At 34.5% G+C, this 16,820-nt stretch overlaps 1 protein-coding gene across 1 annotated transcript in view; it reads right to left on the minus strand.

Moving 5' to 3' along the window:
- CFAP47 (cilia and flagella associated protein 47) overlaps nucleotides 1-16,820 on the minus strand; it is a 334,652-nt gene that overhangs the window by 200,640 nt on the left and 117,192 nt on the right. Inside the window, exons 38-42 of the mRNA XM_069784915.1 lie at nucleotides 13,517-13,667; nucleotides 12,513-12,601; nucleotides 9,806-9,892; nucleotides 2,701-2,777; nucleotides 357-502 (exon numbers count right to left, since the gene is read on the minus strand). Of these exons, the coding sequence (XP_069641016.1) occupies nucleotides 357-502; nucleotides 2,701-2,777; nucleotides 9,806-9,892; nucleotides 12,513-12,601; nucleotides 13,517-13,667 (550 nt within the window). The remainder of the gene's footprint in view (nucleotides 1-356; nucleotides 503-2,700; nucleotides 2,778-9,805; nucleotides 9,893-12,512; nucleotides 12,602-13,516; nucleotides 13,668-16,820) is intronic.

Consider the following 16,820-nt stretch of genomic DNA (forward strand, 5'->3'; position numbering starts at 1 on the left):
AATTATGTGGAGATAAAACGGCAGTAAACTTTGGTTTAAATTTCTTAGCTGAAGCCTATAATCTTGCGTAAATCTCTGACCAACTTCTTAAGCAACATTTTCCTCCATGATTTATAGAAATACTGTCTTAACAAAAAAAAAAAAGAAAGAGAAAAGAGTTTCTTTTCCAAAAGTTAGCACATAGATCACATCTGTATAATTGCATATGCGTGCAAAAACATTACCTTAAAATGTGCACATAACCAATTTGTACATTCATTTACCCTATTCACACATAATTGGCAAACATATCCTGATTCTTAACTGACTAGGCCATCACAGGAGAACCAGTCACAGAACATACTTTCTATTCTTACCAGTTCATTAATCAGAATGACAGTGCAGTAACGTTTTTCCAGACTGAAGGGAAGGAAGTGAATATCTAAACCTGCAGAACTTCTCCCCTCCAAGAACAGTTTTTCCATTGGACTGAAGAACTCATTCAGGAGGCTGGATTGGTCAGCTGTTAAAATAAGTTTAAGTGGTTGTTTAGATACAACAGCATGGGTTGTAAAATAATGTAGCTGCCTGAGTTTAAATATAAGGATAGTGTATACAGTCTCCTGTAGTAATCAGTATTTAAGGCACACTTGTAATTAGTAACAACTATTTACGGTTACACTTGTGTAAATGTGCTGCAATATTGCATGCTGTATTATTTAAACACATTTTGCTAACTACTTGCGTTCTTACTCTGTGCACTGAATGAAAACTGGGGAAAACAGACAGTTCTCACCATCAAAAACTCTTTATGGATGTACAGCCTACAAGCAAATGACTATTCCTGCCAGAAAGTACAGTTTATTACTATTTAAACAAACAATCTTGCTCTTAGTAGCAGTAACTATGTTGTAGTCTGAAATCCTTCAGAATGGACAAAAATTAAATACTGGCAAGCTTGCTTTCTTTGCGTTGCTTTCACAAAAGCATTAGGCTGAGAAAGTGCTTTCTTCGTAAGACATGAAGAATCTTGGGGTTGAATCTGGCAGAGTCTGACTACTTTCTCACTGCATGTTTTTCATCTGCTAAGTGTATTTTGCTAATGCAGATTACCTTAGAACCAGACTTTCATTCAAGCTTGGCTGGCTAGCTTTCTAGGAAGCTTAGCGGACTTAAGAATAGAACTGAAAGTGAAGGCAACAGAAATGAGTGAAGACCACGCAAGAAACCTATGCCAAACTCTGGCCAATTAAATAGAACTGATTCACCCCTCAAAACCACGAAGAACCAAGCTGAAGAAAGGCATAGCCACCATCCACCTTCTCTCTCCATAGTCCAAACTGTTTTCCAAACAATAAAAATTCAAATTTCCCAATATTCATGGTTTAACCAACAGTTCAATTTGAGATTAATTTGATGTTTCTAAAGCCTACATAAACAATGACAAAAAAACCCAAACAAAAAAACACAAAAACACTGAAGTCCCATTTTTACCCTTCCATCAAAGAGAGTAAGGCAGCCCTAACAGCAAGTAATTTTTGACTAAATACGGCACTAACGCCCAAATTTGTCTCCTGTTCAAGTGTTCCTCATTCAAAGTATGGCAAACTGTGGACCAGATTGAATTAGTCTTGTGAGAGCCCTCCCTCCTCACTTTCTTTCTGGATTCTGTGAAATTAAAACAATTGTCAAAGAAGTAACATTTAATAAGTAATTTAGATTTTTTTTTTACAGTTTTCTTCCTTTTTATTATGGCTGCTCCAAAAGAAAAAAAGTATTCCTATTGCTCTCCACTTATGACTCTTGACCCTTAACAGTATATGTTCTCTCAGGTCAGGGTGTAAAACATGTACGTCAGACTCTTGTTTAGGTTTCATTCACCACGTTATTGAGAGAATGAATGGGAATTATTCTCAAAGCAGAAAAGCACTTCTACAAGAAATGAAAACATAATTCTGTTTCCAAAGACCTGAAATGCCATCAAAAACGTCTCTGTAGCCCAAACTGATTGAAGCCATAAAAACCTTTGTAAGCTATTCACAAATTGGTATAACAGTTGTACCCCACTTCATTACTTAAGGTACATAGTTTTTATTGTTATGAACTGTGTATTAGTTGGTTGTTAAGTACATCTCAGAAAACAATATGAGATAATCAATATATCTAGAAGGGCTAGCTTATTCAGATTACAAATCTGCTTTCAATATGAACTCACAGAAACACAACAATATTTTCCAAGAGGACAAAATTAATTCCTAAGGCCAACCTACAAATTTTGCTCAAGTGGACTTGCAACAGTCTCAGAAAAGGCTGTAGCTCTACATTCATACATTTTAACAGAACTGTTGACTGACATTTCACAGGAAATATGAGCAAAAAATGCACAGTCCCTGTTGATGAGTATTTTAAAAAATAAATCAGGTAAGCTGCAAAGGCTCCACATCAGACTCCAATGAAGCCAGCCCACAGGCTCTTAAAACAAGAAAAACAGATTTTTATTATTTTTTTTTAACTGTAAAATCATTAGGACTACAGTGAAACCTTAGAAATCATTTCACTAAATTAAATATGTAAGAAGATATACTATCCTATAAATAATAGTTACTGAGCATACCCATAAACAGTAATTACCGAACATATGTTAGACGTCAAAATCTTGCTTATGTAGATAATCTAGTTCCTAGTGTAGTGACACAAGAGGTATTATATAGAGGTACTTACAGCCATTTAAGTTGTTCTCTTCATTTGGATCTTCAGGCAGTGCATCATTTTTAAAATTTAATATGTTATTTTCAGAACTAAAAGGAAAAAATAAAAATGAAAGCAATACTCTAAAGCTGGACATTTCTATTACTAACAGATAGCTTCGTCCCCCTTTTTAGGAATAAATACCAGAAAAGCAAAGTTTTCAAGAAAGAAAAAAACCCACCACATTTTGGAACCATCTACCTACCCATACTGTTAAATACCACCTCTTCCACTTAAGTTAGTAGTCGTATTTACAGCAAAGCCAGAACACGCTCCCTTCAGTCAACCAGTATAATATATCTGCAATACTCATATAAGCAGAATTCCATGTTAAAAAAAAATATAATCACATTTTGTCAGTCAAAAGTACTCCTGCCCAAAAACACTTTGGGGGGACTTAGACTCATAGAATCATAGCATGGTTTGGGTTGGGAGCGACCTTAAAGATCATCTAGTTCCAACCCCCCTGCCATAGGCAAGGACACCTTCCACTAGACCAGGTTGCTCCAAGCCCCATCCAACCTGGCCTTGAACACTGCCAGGGATGGGGCAGCCTCAACTTCTCTGGGCAACCTGTTCCAGTGTCTCACTTCAGTCCCAGTTCTTCTCTATCATTTCAATATCCTGTGTGGATATGCAAAGAATTGTTCCCTGGTACATCATGAAGTGGCAAGGCCTTGCATTCCTCTGATGCTCTTCAGTTGTCTTCTGCTCAGTCTTTCCAATTTTTCCCCCCAAAAGTACTCTATAGAAATACATCTAAATATCTGCAAACCAGATTCAGTTCAGATACACTGTGCTCGCTCTAGACTTACATTCATAGACCTTGTGGACATCTCTTTAGACCGCTGCTTCTTACAGAAACTGATTTACAAAAGTAACAGTCTTCCCTTGCCCCTTATCAGAACACACTTCAGAGACTAGATCTCCTCTTACCGAAACTTTTTTTTAAGCCCCGAATTTTTTTCTCTAGCTCTCTCTACCTTCTTTCTAGCCCAACAGTCTCCTCTTTTTAAAGAGGAGAGAAGCATTCTGCTTTATGCATGTTAACCCAATTACCTTATCCAGGTACCATCCTGAGAGCTAACCGAATCTATTCACTTTTATCTGTCTACCTAGTGGTCAAAGTACCTTAATACAACATTAACATTTAGAAACAATAAAAATAAGACATTTAAAGTTAGAATTTTTTAAAACATTAATTGTAATTCCAGGCTATATACTTGTATGTTACAGAATACCAGATATTGTGTGTATGTGTGATGCACACTTTTAGGCAAACATTTTACATTTATTAGCTTAATTAGAAAACACACCAGCAGGTCATATATGAAAAAATGAGAACTATCTAGTAAATAAAGATTCTAGCCTATGGCTTTGGCTTACTGGAAACCTTGGATATACCACTAGTCATTACTAGTCATTATTCCAGAGTCAGAATTCATGGTCTAATCTCTACTCTAAATTCAAACTCTGTTTCTGATACCATCTGGAAAGGAACTCTGTCCAGTGAAGGGAAAATTCAAATTTTAACTGCTCAGCAATGATAATTCAGGACCAAGGAACAATCTGGCACAGAGGGCAAGAAGGTCCAACAGTTTGGAAGCAGGAACACCAAGGACAGAACGATTCCCTCTGAGGTTGTGAAGTTTCCCTTCCTGAAGAGGTAAGAAATGATGCAGCATTGCCTGGTGGCAATGGTTCATGGAATACAAGTGCTCAGGAGCCACTTCTGGTAAACAGGCTGGGGGATGAACCAAACGCCCAGTTAAGGAACCTGATGCTGACGCTCACAGGATCGGTGTCGGGACAAGTGTACAGAAGGCATCAGCTCATGTCACATCTTTGCGGACTTCTTGTAGAACTGCTTATGGCGGTAAGTCTCTTCCTGCTGCTTTTGTTCATTAATTCTTTTTTTTTAAGCACAAATGTATGTTTAATGTGACTCAGGGGGTACAATAAAAATTCCTCAACATCAGTTCAACAAATGTCAAATAAAGCTAACAAATCCCCTTTTTGTTTCCTTGCTTAGGCCTGGAGAAATACAAGAAATCCAACTCCTGTGAGGGCTCCACTGATTTCAACAGAAGTCTGCATCTTTGTGGGGGCGACATTACCAAATCCTAAAGAAGGGTCAGACCTTAATTGCTTTCATTTCCTGAAATACACCACTGTTGAAATGTTATCTCATTTCAGTTTTTCCAATTAAAATGTTAACAGTTTTATTTCTGTTGTTGTTGTTACATATTGTTCGGTGCAACTGCAGAAATCTGGCTTCAGAGACATTAGTATTTCACCATCTAAATTTGAAAATTTTACCTGTGGGGAATATTATTTTAAATGTAACATATTGTGATTGCAATGAATTATTCCTCTTTTCCCTTCTTTGTCTACTTAATAAATTGTATTTTTACAAATAAAGTAAACTGTGGATCTTGGCTGGAAATGCACTAGAAGTTCATCACTTGGAAGTTTGCTTTTTCAATAGTAAACGAAATGAGAGGCTTATTGCTTTATAAAGTCCTATATTTAACTCTTCCTAGAGAGTAAAGTCAATAGAGCATTAACAAGAGATACTTTTAACCTTATTTTTATGTTTCATTTATATATATTCTTAAATGTGGAGAGTAGTTACTCCATAGAATATTAACAATTATGGAGACTAAATTTTATAATCTGCAAGTCAACCATTTGAATAACTCCTATGTAGTATGACATATCCTTAGCTTTAAAAGATATCTCATACTTTCTATTTGGAATGTAAAACAGTAATGTTTGGTGTTTTGTACTACTACACCTCAACAGCAAAAATTCTCTAAATAATTTAGAAAAGTTTACCACTAAATGCAATTTTCTATAGTAGGTATTTGAAACAAATATTTCTGTTCACTATTTCACTTCGAATCACATACATTTTGGTAGTCTCTAAGGTACTTAAACAATCTTACTATGCACTGGGATTTCAAATTATGATGTATACACTGGACAATACAGTGGATTGATTTGGCATCCTTCTCCCTGCTACTGATGAGTATTTATAACTCACAAGGGACAGATAAATGTTTTAATCTTTAATTTATTATAAATATATAAAATATTCAAAGACAACTTCCTGAATATTTTCCCTATAGATTTTTAAATACAAATCTAATTTTTTTAAATTCAAACTTAAAAATAACATGCAAGTTCATATTTGTTTGTTTGTTCAGACTTTTTCAAGTCAGACAGCCACATTGTAATAGTAAAAAACACATCACAACACATATAAAACTGGGGTGACTTAATACAATGTTATCTAACCTAACCAACGTGCAGGACAGCAATATGTTTAAGAAATTTAATAGGAAATCTACTTTTGTTAAGATAAGGCATCCTTTTTCTTAACAAAAGAAATCAGTAAAGCTAAGTAAAACATGGATTTTACACTAACCCTAATAAATGTTAAGAGTGATCCAAATTCAATCTAGGAAGTGCAAGATCCAGATTTAAACCATTAGAAAAATCCCATTGGAATCCCACAATTCTGTATACCAAGGATTCATGAACTGCAACAAATCAATAGTACACAAATTATTTAAAACTTGTGAGACATGATTTTTTCTTAAAGGAAACAGAGCATAGTTATTTAAGAAAAAGTACAACATAGTGCGACATTTGCATATTTCATGGCTAAAAAAAGGAGGCTGGTGTTGCCACTATCTCTACTTGGTGTAAATCATTTCTCTTCCTTACAGTCCTGATTTCCAAACAGATTGAATTTGGCATCTTACACTTGCCATTCTCAAAATCATTGTCTTTTTAATATTGGAGTAGAAATTAATTACCTAAAATAGTTTTTCTCTAAAATATTCCTTAGATTTTTTCTTTTTCTCTTTTTTTTTTTCTTCACAAGAATTATTATACAAAAAAGTCACCTGAAATTTACTTTTGTACACATTCTTTACAGTGTTTGTGCTCACAGAATAAATATAATTTTCCATGATTTTCTGTACAAAGGCTAATTTTACTCTTGGGTCATTGAGTAAGTATCGGGGAATTTATACCACACAATGAGGAATTAAGGGTGTAAAATCCCCATGTTAATTGTATGTTGTTCATGATCTTGCTAGGAAGCATCAAAGCTTGTAAGAGAAGCTCTTCAAGCAATTTCTACTAAAAATAATTCCCTTCTTGTTTGAGTTAATTTAGTTCACATACAAGGTTCATTTCCACAAGCTTATAGCCCTGAAAAGAGGGGATAAGAAAGCCCAGGAACAGCAAAGCTTTTCCCTCTGTACCTCTTTTACACCAAGGCTACAGGAATGATCTATCTTCACTAACAGTGCAGTTAATCATTCACAAGGAACCTAATGCAATCAAGGATTTGTCTGAGAAAGCAGTGAAGGGGATGAATCTTAACCTAAACACCTTAACTCAGTTCATTACAATATTGCTTTTCAAGTGTATTTGAAAAGAACAGATACACTCGAAAAAACAACTTACAACAAAATCTTTGCTTATTCCCATCCCCCCAAAGCAAACTGTGCTTCTTACCATCATATTTCCTTGATATGACTTTTTCTATCCTTCTTTACAAATAATTTCTACCATTGTTGACGGGAATTAAGGCTGTGCAGTTACATTTAAGGAAGGAGAGTTTTGTCTAATTTACAAAAAACAGAGAGGTCATAGATGCTGAAAACTATACTGTAATGTATCTCAAAAAAATACTGCGAGTTTCAGCTCTAGACTCAGGTTTAATATTATCCACTCATAAAAGTCATTCTCCCCTAGCAGTAAAATTTGATGAACCAGCTTATAGCAAACAATTATTACATACAGTATTTGACAGCTATTGGGTCTCTCTTAAAATAAATAGTTAATCTTGCTGGGCTAAGAAAAAATCACAACCTTAAATAAATGGACTTGTAAAATTCTCAGAATATGTTACCCTGGAGATTCATTTTAATACCTACACTTAAAGACCATTTTTCAGAAAGGAAAGTGATCTCTGAGGTATGCGAGTACAACATACTATTTATTTCGTACTTACAAATAAGTATCTCACATAAAAATACAAAAATACAAATTTTATATAAAACGTCATCTCTTTCAATGCTTTATCTTTGAATCACAATGCCAAGTCATGATTGCAAAAACAGACTACAGCAGAAGAATCACTGTAAAAATAACAAATTGCTCAAAAGCTGCATGAAAAAATAACATAATAAGCATATTACATGGAAATACATTACAAATTGAGAACACATTTCTTCACTGGGGTGAACTATACATTGAATAAGTCCTATTTTCAGAGTTGAATGAACAGAAGTAGCGTCCCATCAAATCGGTCCAACATTCAGTTAGTAGGCTGAGAGTCTGGAGATCTTATCAGACTAACTGGTAGTTACAACCAGACTCTTTTTTCTAACATATATTACATGAAATAGGCATGGCTATTTCCCCTTGGATACAGGCCTCGCTAAACACATCTGCAGGTTATGTATGAAAGTCATTCTGCTGATGTTGGCTGCACATTTCAAAATTATCATTAATCACTGGAGGTTCATCTATTGCAGCACACCTGACAAGTGTAGCTTAGCTGTAAGTGCACCGAGCGCACAGGACACTGGCAATCAGTACAGCCCACGGGACAGAACGGAGAGACAGAATGGCACCTAGAATGTCTATGTAATAGTGTTCTGGAAGCTATAGTATTCTTTCTTGGTAGTAGTTCTGGGCTGGAGTATTTTGCACATGTATTGTGAAAGGGCTGCTGATAGTGTATTTTCAAAGCTAGATCCTGCCTCTATGAGAGGAAACCTGATGGGTTACACTTTGGTTATCTTTCACCTAAGCTGACTTTTTACGTCTGTTGGGGTTTTTTTAGCTACTATCCGATTCCAACTGATGATTATAAACACTGCTCTATGAATAAATAATTATAAAATATGGCTGAAGTGACAGAAGATTAGAGAAATGGATCTCTATAAATAAACTGCCTAATATGTGAATGCAAAATCTATCATCAAAAAGAATTAACACTTTCAAATCTATGACTGAAAAATAGAGTTATTAAACTGTCAATTATTAAAACAGTGCAATTCTTAATATCTGGCAAGTTCCAAACATTGTTTTAGATATTTGTAGTAGCTCTTTCTCTATGCTGGGCCACTTCTGGAGAGTGCCGCAAACTTTAGTTCTCAAACTTTTTCGATTCTCTCTCCTTTAACCTTGACTATCAGCGATTCTGATTTACATTTCACCTTTTCCCTGCCCGCAAAGATTGCTGACTGTTCATCTAAGCTTATTGGTATTTATCTTACTGTCTAACAATTAAAGACAGTGAAGATAGAAAGTCTTCTTTCAGACTATGTCTTAAGCATAGATCTTTTCGTTATACCTCCCCTTGACTGCCATTCCAATTGCTCTCTGTTTTTTACTGTTTGCCCTTTTATTATCTTTACCATGCTTACTTTGAACTCTCCTACTCCTTCCAGATTTCCTGTGTTAGAAAATCTGTCCATCTTCAGCTAAGTAACGATGTCTAGACACAAAATTAAATTAACTTATATCAATATATCTGCACTATTAACCCCTTGCATCTCCAGGAGCCTACTGAACCTGTAACATATTACACTGAGGTACAATTAGAAATCTATAGACTACCTATTTATACATAAAAACTTGACCTTACTGTTGAACCTTCAAATATCTCTACCTTCTTCATTCCAAGAATCAGAACTAATCCTGTTGCAGTGAACTGGAACTAGTTTTCAGCATTTCAGTCACCTAAGTCACCAGTTGCCCCTGTCTCAGCATCAATAGTTCACCTTTCGATCCTAGTTTCTCTAACACTTTTTCCAAACAGCACTTTACAAGCATTTTTATCTTTTACACTATATTTATTTTTTCTCCATGGTTTGAGTAAGTTATCTGTAAAGTGTTTTTAAAAAAGTTACATAATTCTACGATATTTCCATGTCCTAACCTGTAATTTTTTACAATGGGTATGCATACAACTATACACGAAGATGTAATGCCAATACAATTGTATAAATCAAGATATTATAATTAGCAATTGTCATTTAGAACTTACCTGAACGTTTGCTCTTGCTTTACTTGCCTGGCTTGATATACTTGCTCTGGCTGCATTAAATAACTTGTGGATTCCAGCAAAATGACCCTGGAGTATGGCAAGTACACATAATCACTGCATTTTTCACTTGCAGAATGAAGACAAAACTCAGTTTATTCTAACTTTTAAATGAAGGCTTGGCAAAGAAGCTTATTATTTTCAATTGGAAATATTTTTAAAGTACTGTAAAAAATTTTTAAACATATTTTAAAAAATACTTATTTAATAATTATTAATTCTTCTTTATTTAATAACTTACAACATTTTGCATAACTTAGGCCATGTAATTTTTAAAGCTCATGTAAGCATGCAAAATCCTGAGACACTTATTCAAGGGTTATTGGGAAATATTGTAAACTACCACCTCATCAATACCATAGGTTGATTTGTAATCATAGGGATGGTCCACAGCCATGTCATGACATGCAGACCAATTTTCAATTTTCTTTTCAAAAAATTAAAAAAAAAAAAGAAAAATTTAAAACCAGAAAAATAATGCCAATTTCAATATTAAGACAAATTATATACATATTTTAATTTGAAATAATTTTCTAAGGTGTATTTACAATATGATCTGTACTAAATAAATGATTGAATAATCGATTCACTTACACTTGAAGAAGAAAAGCTCAGTTAATTTTATTTTGCTTTTGTAAATAATGAATCTATTAAGATAGAGTACATGGTGATTTCCCTGACAAACCACAAGCAACTGCTTCACTTTAGTTTTTCCTGGAAGATACCTATCTTCTTTCTTTTTATGTACATTATATTGTGCACACATTATTTCCATCCTAGGTATTGGATAATCCATTGACCTGCTGCTAGTCATTAGTCAAGAATTAATTTTTGGTGTCACTATAGAACTTCTGTTACATGGCACCAGCACACATAATTCATTCATTTTAAACTACATTTCTGCATGTTCTCTGCACTCCTAGATGACAGTAGAAACAGAAGGAAGATTACAGAGGACACAGTTAAAATACAGAAGCCAATGTCAACTAGCTTAGCACTAGCTGTGGATCTGAATTCAAACTTTTCAATAGTTATGATAATTTACATCAGCTTTAGTTGATTCTCTGCCCAAGTGTTGAACCTGACATTTAAAAAAATAATAATAATGACCATTACTTATTGTAGTATCTTATATTCTAGATATACTTTCCTATTCTTGGGAGACAAATAGCTGCATTTCACAAAGAAATGTAATGGACAATTTTAAAAGTATTCAACTAATTTTTCTTAATGAACTACAAACATTCAGTATTCTTTAAAATATGTATCTATACATAAGTATTAAAAGCTAGGTACTGTAAAAAAAAGAAAACATTATTTAGTTGATATAATGGGTAACATCTAACTAATAGCCGAACGCTAAGCAAGCATTAGTTTAGGGTGCAGAATTTTACAGCTTTTGGAAATATCTGACATTTGCTATATATTTGACACGAGTTCAGAGAGGCACTTATATATTTAATTTGTCCTTTTCTTAAATCATACCGTATTATACACCTAGTATTAAGTTTTTCAGCCTAGTTTTCTGTAAAAGAGCTACTTCCTTGGTATCACAAGTGCACTTCCTACTGTTATTTGCAACTAAGCAATGCACCTCCTGATGGAACCCTAGATGGTTCAAAACACTGGAAACTTGATACAAAGGATCTTTTATTTTTGATTACTGGTTCAAATATTGCCCAAATTGATAATTACTTCAAGTAGTTGTCAAGTAGCTTTTGAATGATATACGTAAAACTACATTACTTCATTGCCTTTAATCTATTCTGAGAGCCACCCACATCATAGAACTGATCACAGGCAGCCTCACTGACCACCTCAAGGACTTTAAAAAGAGCCAGGAGCTAAATAAATTCATATGATTCCCACATACGAGGCTTATGCCAGAGCACATTGCTGGAGCATTGAAAATAATCCTGTTACAGGTGTCTATACCAAACCCATTATGTGGGGAAAAGAGAAATTTAATTTGCAGCCTATGCAACGTATATTAAACAGATCAGTAAAACAAGCTAAAAATATTATGGAAAATGGTTCTTGTAAATAAATGAAGGACATGAACCAATGCTTAGCTCTACAGACTAAAAGACAGAATATGGAGTCAGATCACATAAATAGATTTTAAAGGGGCACAGTACTCTATTTCTTTTGTATTAAGGAAAGCAACATTTATAATTCTGCAGTTGTTACAGCTACGATGAATGCAAATGAAAAATTAGATTAACTGATAGTGATGCGAGCCTCAAGGCAAATGCATGGCTTTTTTTCTTTTGCATGCTTAAAAATTTAAACAGCAGGATAAAGCAGATTGGGGAAAAAATAACCAACTATTAATTAACATGGTTTGTTTCTCTTTGGAATTCTGCTGGACCTCAGCCAAACACAAAAATACACGCAAGGTTGATGAACTCCATTTGATTAAAGCTCTAGCTTTATTGCTTACACTGAGATGGATTTCAATTAAGGCTTATTTATCTTCTTTATCCATTATGATAGCTTCCACTTCATAGTGTTTGTAACAATTTTGGTAATGTAAATCTCTATAATTCAAGCTCAAGGTTTTACATTTTTAAGGAGAAGAAGAAAATTATGGAAAAGAGTTGATAAAACAGCATGATCATTAAAGATTTGTATTTACAGCATTGTCTACCTGAATAGGCCATCAGTTCTGAAGGGATTAGTAACATTTAGGATAACTTTCTTCAGCTCATAACATGGAGATTTGCATTCTAATATATCCTAAAAGAGAACAAAAATTTTTATCAATATGAAAAAGTTGTGAAACTACATTCATGTATAATACATAAACAAATAGGAAAATATTTCAAAGAAGACTAGAACTATGTGTCTGACCACTGGTGATTACAAAATTAACATAATTTAAATGCTAGGCTTTGTTGCCAGCAAAGAACAGTTAAAGCCTATTTCTTTTTAAACATGCATTAAACTTCACCACATTTTAAATGCACTTCCAAATGATAGCACAAGGCCAAGAAACAAGCTATCATCTTTTTTCCTTCTTATCTTTACGTGTCCTCTATTTTTTTTCTCTTGCCCCAACCTTCCTTTCTAACATCAGTGTCTATTGCTATGGTATAGAGTCATGTAAAAAAAAAAAAAAAAAAAAAAAAAAAATCACATAAACACCATCTAAGTTCAGAAGAGGATCTGTCCAGATCTGCTCAATGAATGTTTGATAACAAATGCTGGAACACATGCCTATCTCTGCTCTGAGTATTTCTGGGATATATCTTAAATCTACACTGTCTAAAGTCAAAAAGCACAAACAAACCTAGCAACGTTTAACAAAAGTTTGCTGAAATCACTAGGCTGAAGCATATCACCGCCTCCACAACGGAATTTCCAAAAGCGTTCATATGCTGAAAGGGCTCCAGATTTATTTTCAGAGCAATCAGTGCAAAAATTTTAAATTTAGTCATGTATGATTTATATCCTTAGGAATCTTAAATATTCCTCTACGCTTTTTTCTGCATGTACATAGGCTAATATTGGAAACCTGAAAATTTGTAGGTCAAAGGCTAATGCTGATGGTAACTCACATTTTTATTCTTACCTCAGTTCGCTTTTGTTTGATACAATGTACAGATTAACAACATTTTTCTGACAATGTTAATCATACATATATAAACTTACAGCAGGCTCAATATGCTTGACTTCAGATTTCAGAGAGAATGTCAGTGTGGCACCATCTATTCCACCCACATTTTTTGAGATCAGTAGCAACACTGCTTCAGCAGGGCGCAGAAAACGACTAGTGAATTCCACAGTCATACTTGTTTGTCTCCTAGGGGAAAAAAAATGAAAAAAAAATATATCTCTCTCTCTCTCAAATAATGATTGTTATTATTATATATTATTGTATATAATAATTATATATTGTTGTTGTTGTTACTATTATTATTATTTAAATAGGCACAAAACTGTGACTCAGAAATTACTCAGAAATGTCATTTCAGGAACACATTTTAGAGTCTTTGTAATGGAAGGGGGCTAGAAAAGAAAGTAATTTGTTTCTTCTGAAATACTTTGTTGTAGTTCAATCTTCTGCCTAAGAGCATGTTAAAATATTCTAATAAAGGAACTATATAGACAGAAAAAGAACAATATTGAGTCCTTATTTCTTTTTATGACCTCAGCATGTAGCTTAATTTTTCTTCCTCACACAGTAAAACAGGAAGTTCTCTTTCCTTATAGTATTACCCTAAGTTAACAACTGATTTACTTTATGCTCCCCTATTTGAATAGGTTTTTGTGAGTTAAACAGTTAGACATCCTGTTATGCATGTTGTGAGGCAGATCTAGATGTTCTTAATCATGAAAGAAATGAGTAAAAAAACCCTTCAGAATAATTAGTAAAGCTGAGTAATTAAGAGGTGAGGAAAAAAAAAGTCCTCTCATACAAGCAAAGGCTCATGTCTCTGATGGAAAACTGGAGAAGGGGAGGCCACATGGAAGGAGAGTTTAGACTAGGTAAGAGTTAAGTTTATACCTGATTTGCCTTGGCCCTGCAACTAAGCAAGATCAAAAAGAAAAGTTTAACGGCTGAAGCTCACACCTTGAAGCTCTCAAAATCACTCCCTGATTTTGAGACTAATTTCTTAAGACAGCATGAAGGTCAGAAAAATTATAGTGTGTAGGATTGTTCTAAAAGCAAGAGAACACTACAACTTAAATGTATTCTGCCTATCTACACATATGACTGGAGCAGAGAGCACTTTCTCTAAACAGAAAAATACCTATATTTTTGGATTTGCAAGTAGAATATCTCTAAATACATACCAAAAGTCAGCTGACTAGTTTATACTTTCATTGTAATGCCATTCTATGTAGTTCAAGAAATTTTAAAACTTACCCCCCAACAAACTGAGATGGCAGAAAGAAAATAACCTATACTAAAAATCTTGAAATTTCTTAATTTACTCAAGCTGATATTACTTAAATAATACTTCAAAGGAATTCTTAAAATATAGGAAAAGGTTATATTTATAAACTGCAGGTTTGTTAGTTGTCTTTCTGGAAGAGATAGCAGATACTTGAATGAAAAAGAAGCTCTCCCCAACCCAAATCAGCCTTCCCCATTAAAAAATTTATAGGAACTGTGCAGCCTGTTAGAAAAGAATTAAAATAGAAGGCAGAAGGAAATTATGTGTGATTTATTGGTCTTCTGCCAACTGGAAGTTCTAAAGCAGAGGCAATCGGCTAACAGTGGTATGTGAAATATGCCTATTTTGTATTGTATGTATATATACTTACACAAGTAAGTGGTGAAGTAGAGGACTTGTAATAGCAATCAGCATACCACGTCTTCAATGGAAGCATGTTAATTTACATTTGGTTCATAACTTCCATAATAACAGCTACTTTTTCAAGTGAACTCAATGCACACATCTCTTCATGTAGCCTGAGCAATCACAATGATGGCAGAAGTTCTACAAATTTATTTTGATGGGAGTAGTGGCAGGATTTGTCCCTGGATGACAGCTGCTGTCAAAGAAACTTTCTGGGAGGTCCTTTATCTCATTCTTATGATGGACCAGGGAAAAAAAAAAAAAAAAAAATATATATATATATATATATATAGTGTTCTTACTTAAAACTACCTTGGGACCTGAGAACTGGATGGTGATAAACGGAACACCAATATCTTAAAAAAAAATTTGGGGAAGATCAGGACAGTAACAGACCTTTAAGCCTCAAATCTATCCCATGCAATGTAGTAGAAACAATTATAAAGAATAAAAGAATAGGATAAGTATAAATGACATCCACTGTAAACAAGATCTAAATCAATGAGATCTAACTGTCAGGAGTCAACACTGTCACTTCTTACTATGCAGAAAGGCCATTAATGAAGACCTCAAGTGTCTGTGACAACTGGAGAGTAAGGAAGTTTACTGATGTTCTAAGTTGCTCCAGGTTGTAAGGACAAAGATTGACAGTGCAAAGATTGCAGGACCTTATGAGACAACAAAATGACAAGGAAATTCAGTGTACATGGATGTAAAGAGAAGCACACAGGGAAAGCAGTTCTGTGTTTACATAAAATTATGGCCTCCAAGTCAATATAACTCACCACTGAAAACTTGGGATTTGTGACAAATAGTTTCATGAAAACATCAGCACAGTGCTGGGAAACATCCAATAAAGCAAAGGAAGTGTGAGGAATAATTAGAAAAGGAATAGACAACAACATAGATCACCATTAGGCCACCAAACTGCATCCAAAAGGCTCAAACCTCAATTAATGTTTGCACCTCTTTACCTCAAAAAGGATATAGCAGAATTGAAAAAAACTCACTAAACTGCAGAAAGGATGACTATAGGAAATTTAACCCAGCATGATCTCTAGGCTTAACACCTAGGATAAAGTTCTTCCTAACACCAAAAGTCTCAGGATGTCAGTTCTGAGAATCGATGATGAAATCCTGGAAGTTCTGAAAACCTGGCTCTTACAGCTTTCATGTTCCTGCTGCAGAGTCCCCAGACATTACCATTTTTAACAGTGAAGAGTTGCTAAGCGCCCCAGAGTCTAAGGCTCCTGAGTCACCCTGCCATTCAAAAAATCCTGGAAAATGCATCCTGGGACTGCAGACTCCCAGAGAAGTATACTGCCTGAGACATACATTCCCAAAGCCAGTTTAAGGATCAAGTTTTAAGGAGCCTACTCTGCTCTTGTCGCAAATAGGAATGACAGGGAAATGGAACGTATGGAATATTCTGCCTCTTTGCCCTCCGGCTCATGCAACAGCAGAGAAGTCTGATTTGAATTGAAAACTGTTGCCTTCTGTGGCAAAACCAGCATTACAGAAAACACAAAGTTGCTTAGTTTTTTTTCTCTATTCATCTGTGTTGCGGTCAATGTAAAGTGAGGTAAAATTCAGCTCATGGAATTGTTCTATAATCTTGTTCATTCTCATATTATTATAACTAGCTTCAT

Source organism: Haliaeetus albicilla, chromosome 6, assembly GCF_947461875.1.
Source record: "Haliaeetus albicilla chromosome 6, bHalAlb1.1, whole genome shotgun sequence".
NCBI lineage: Eukaryota > Metazoa > Chordata > Aves > Accipitriformes > Accipitridae > Haliaeetus > Haliaeetus albicilla.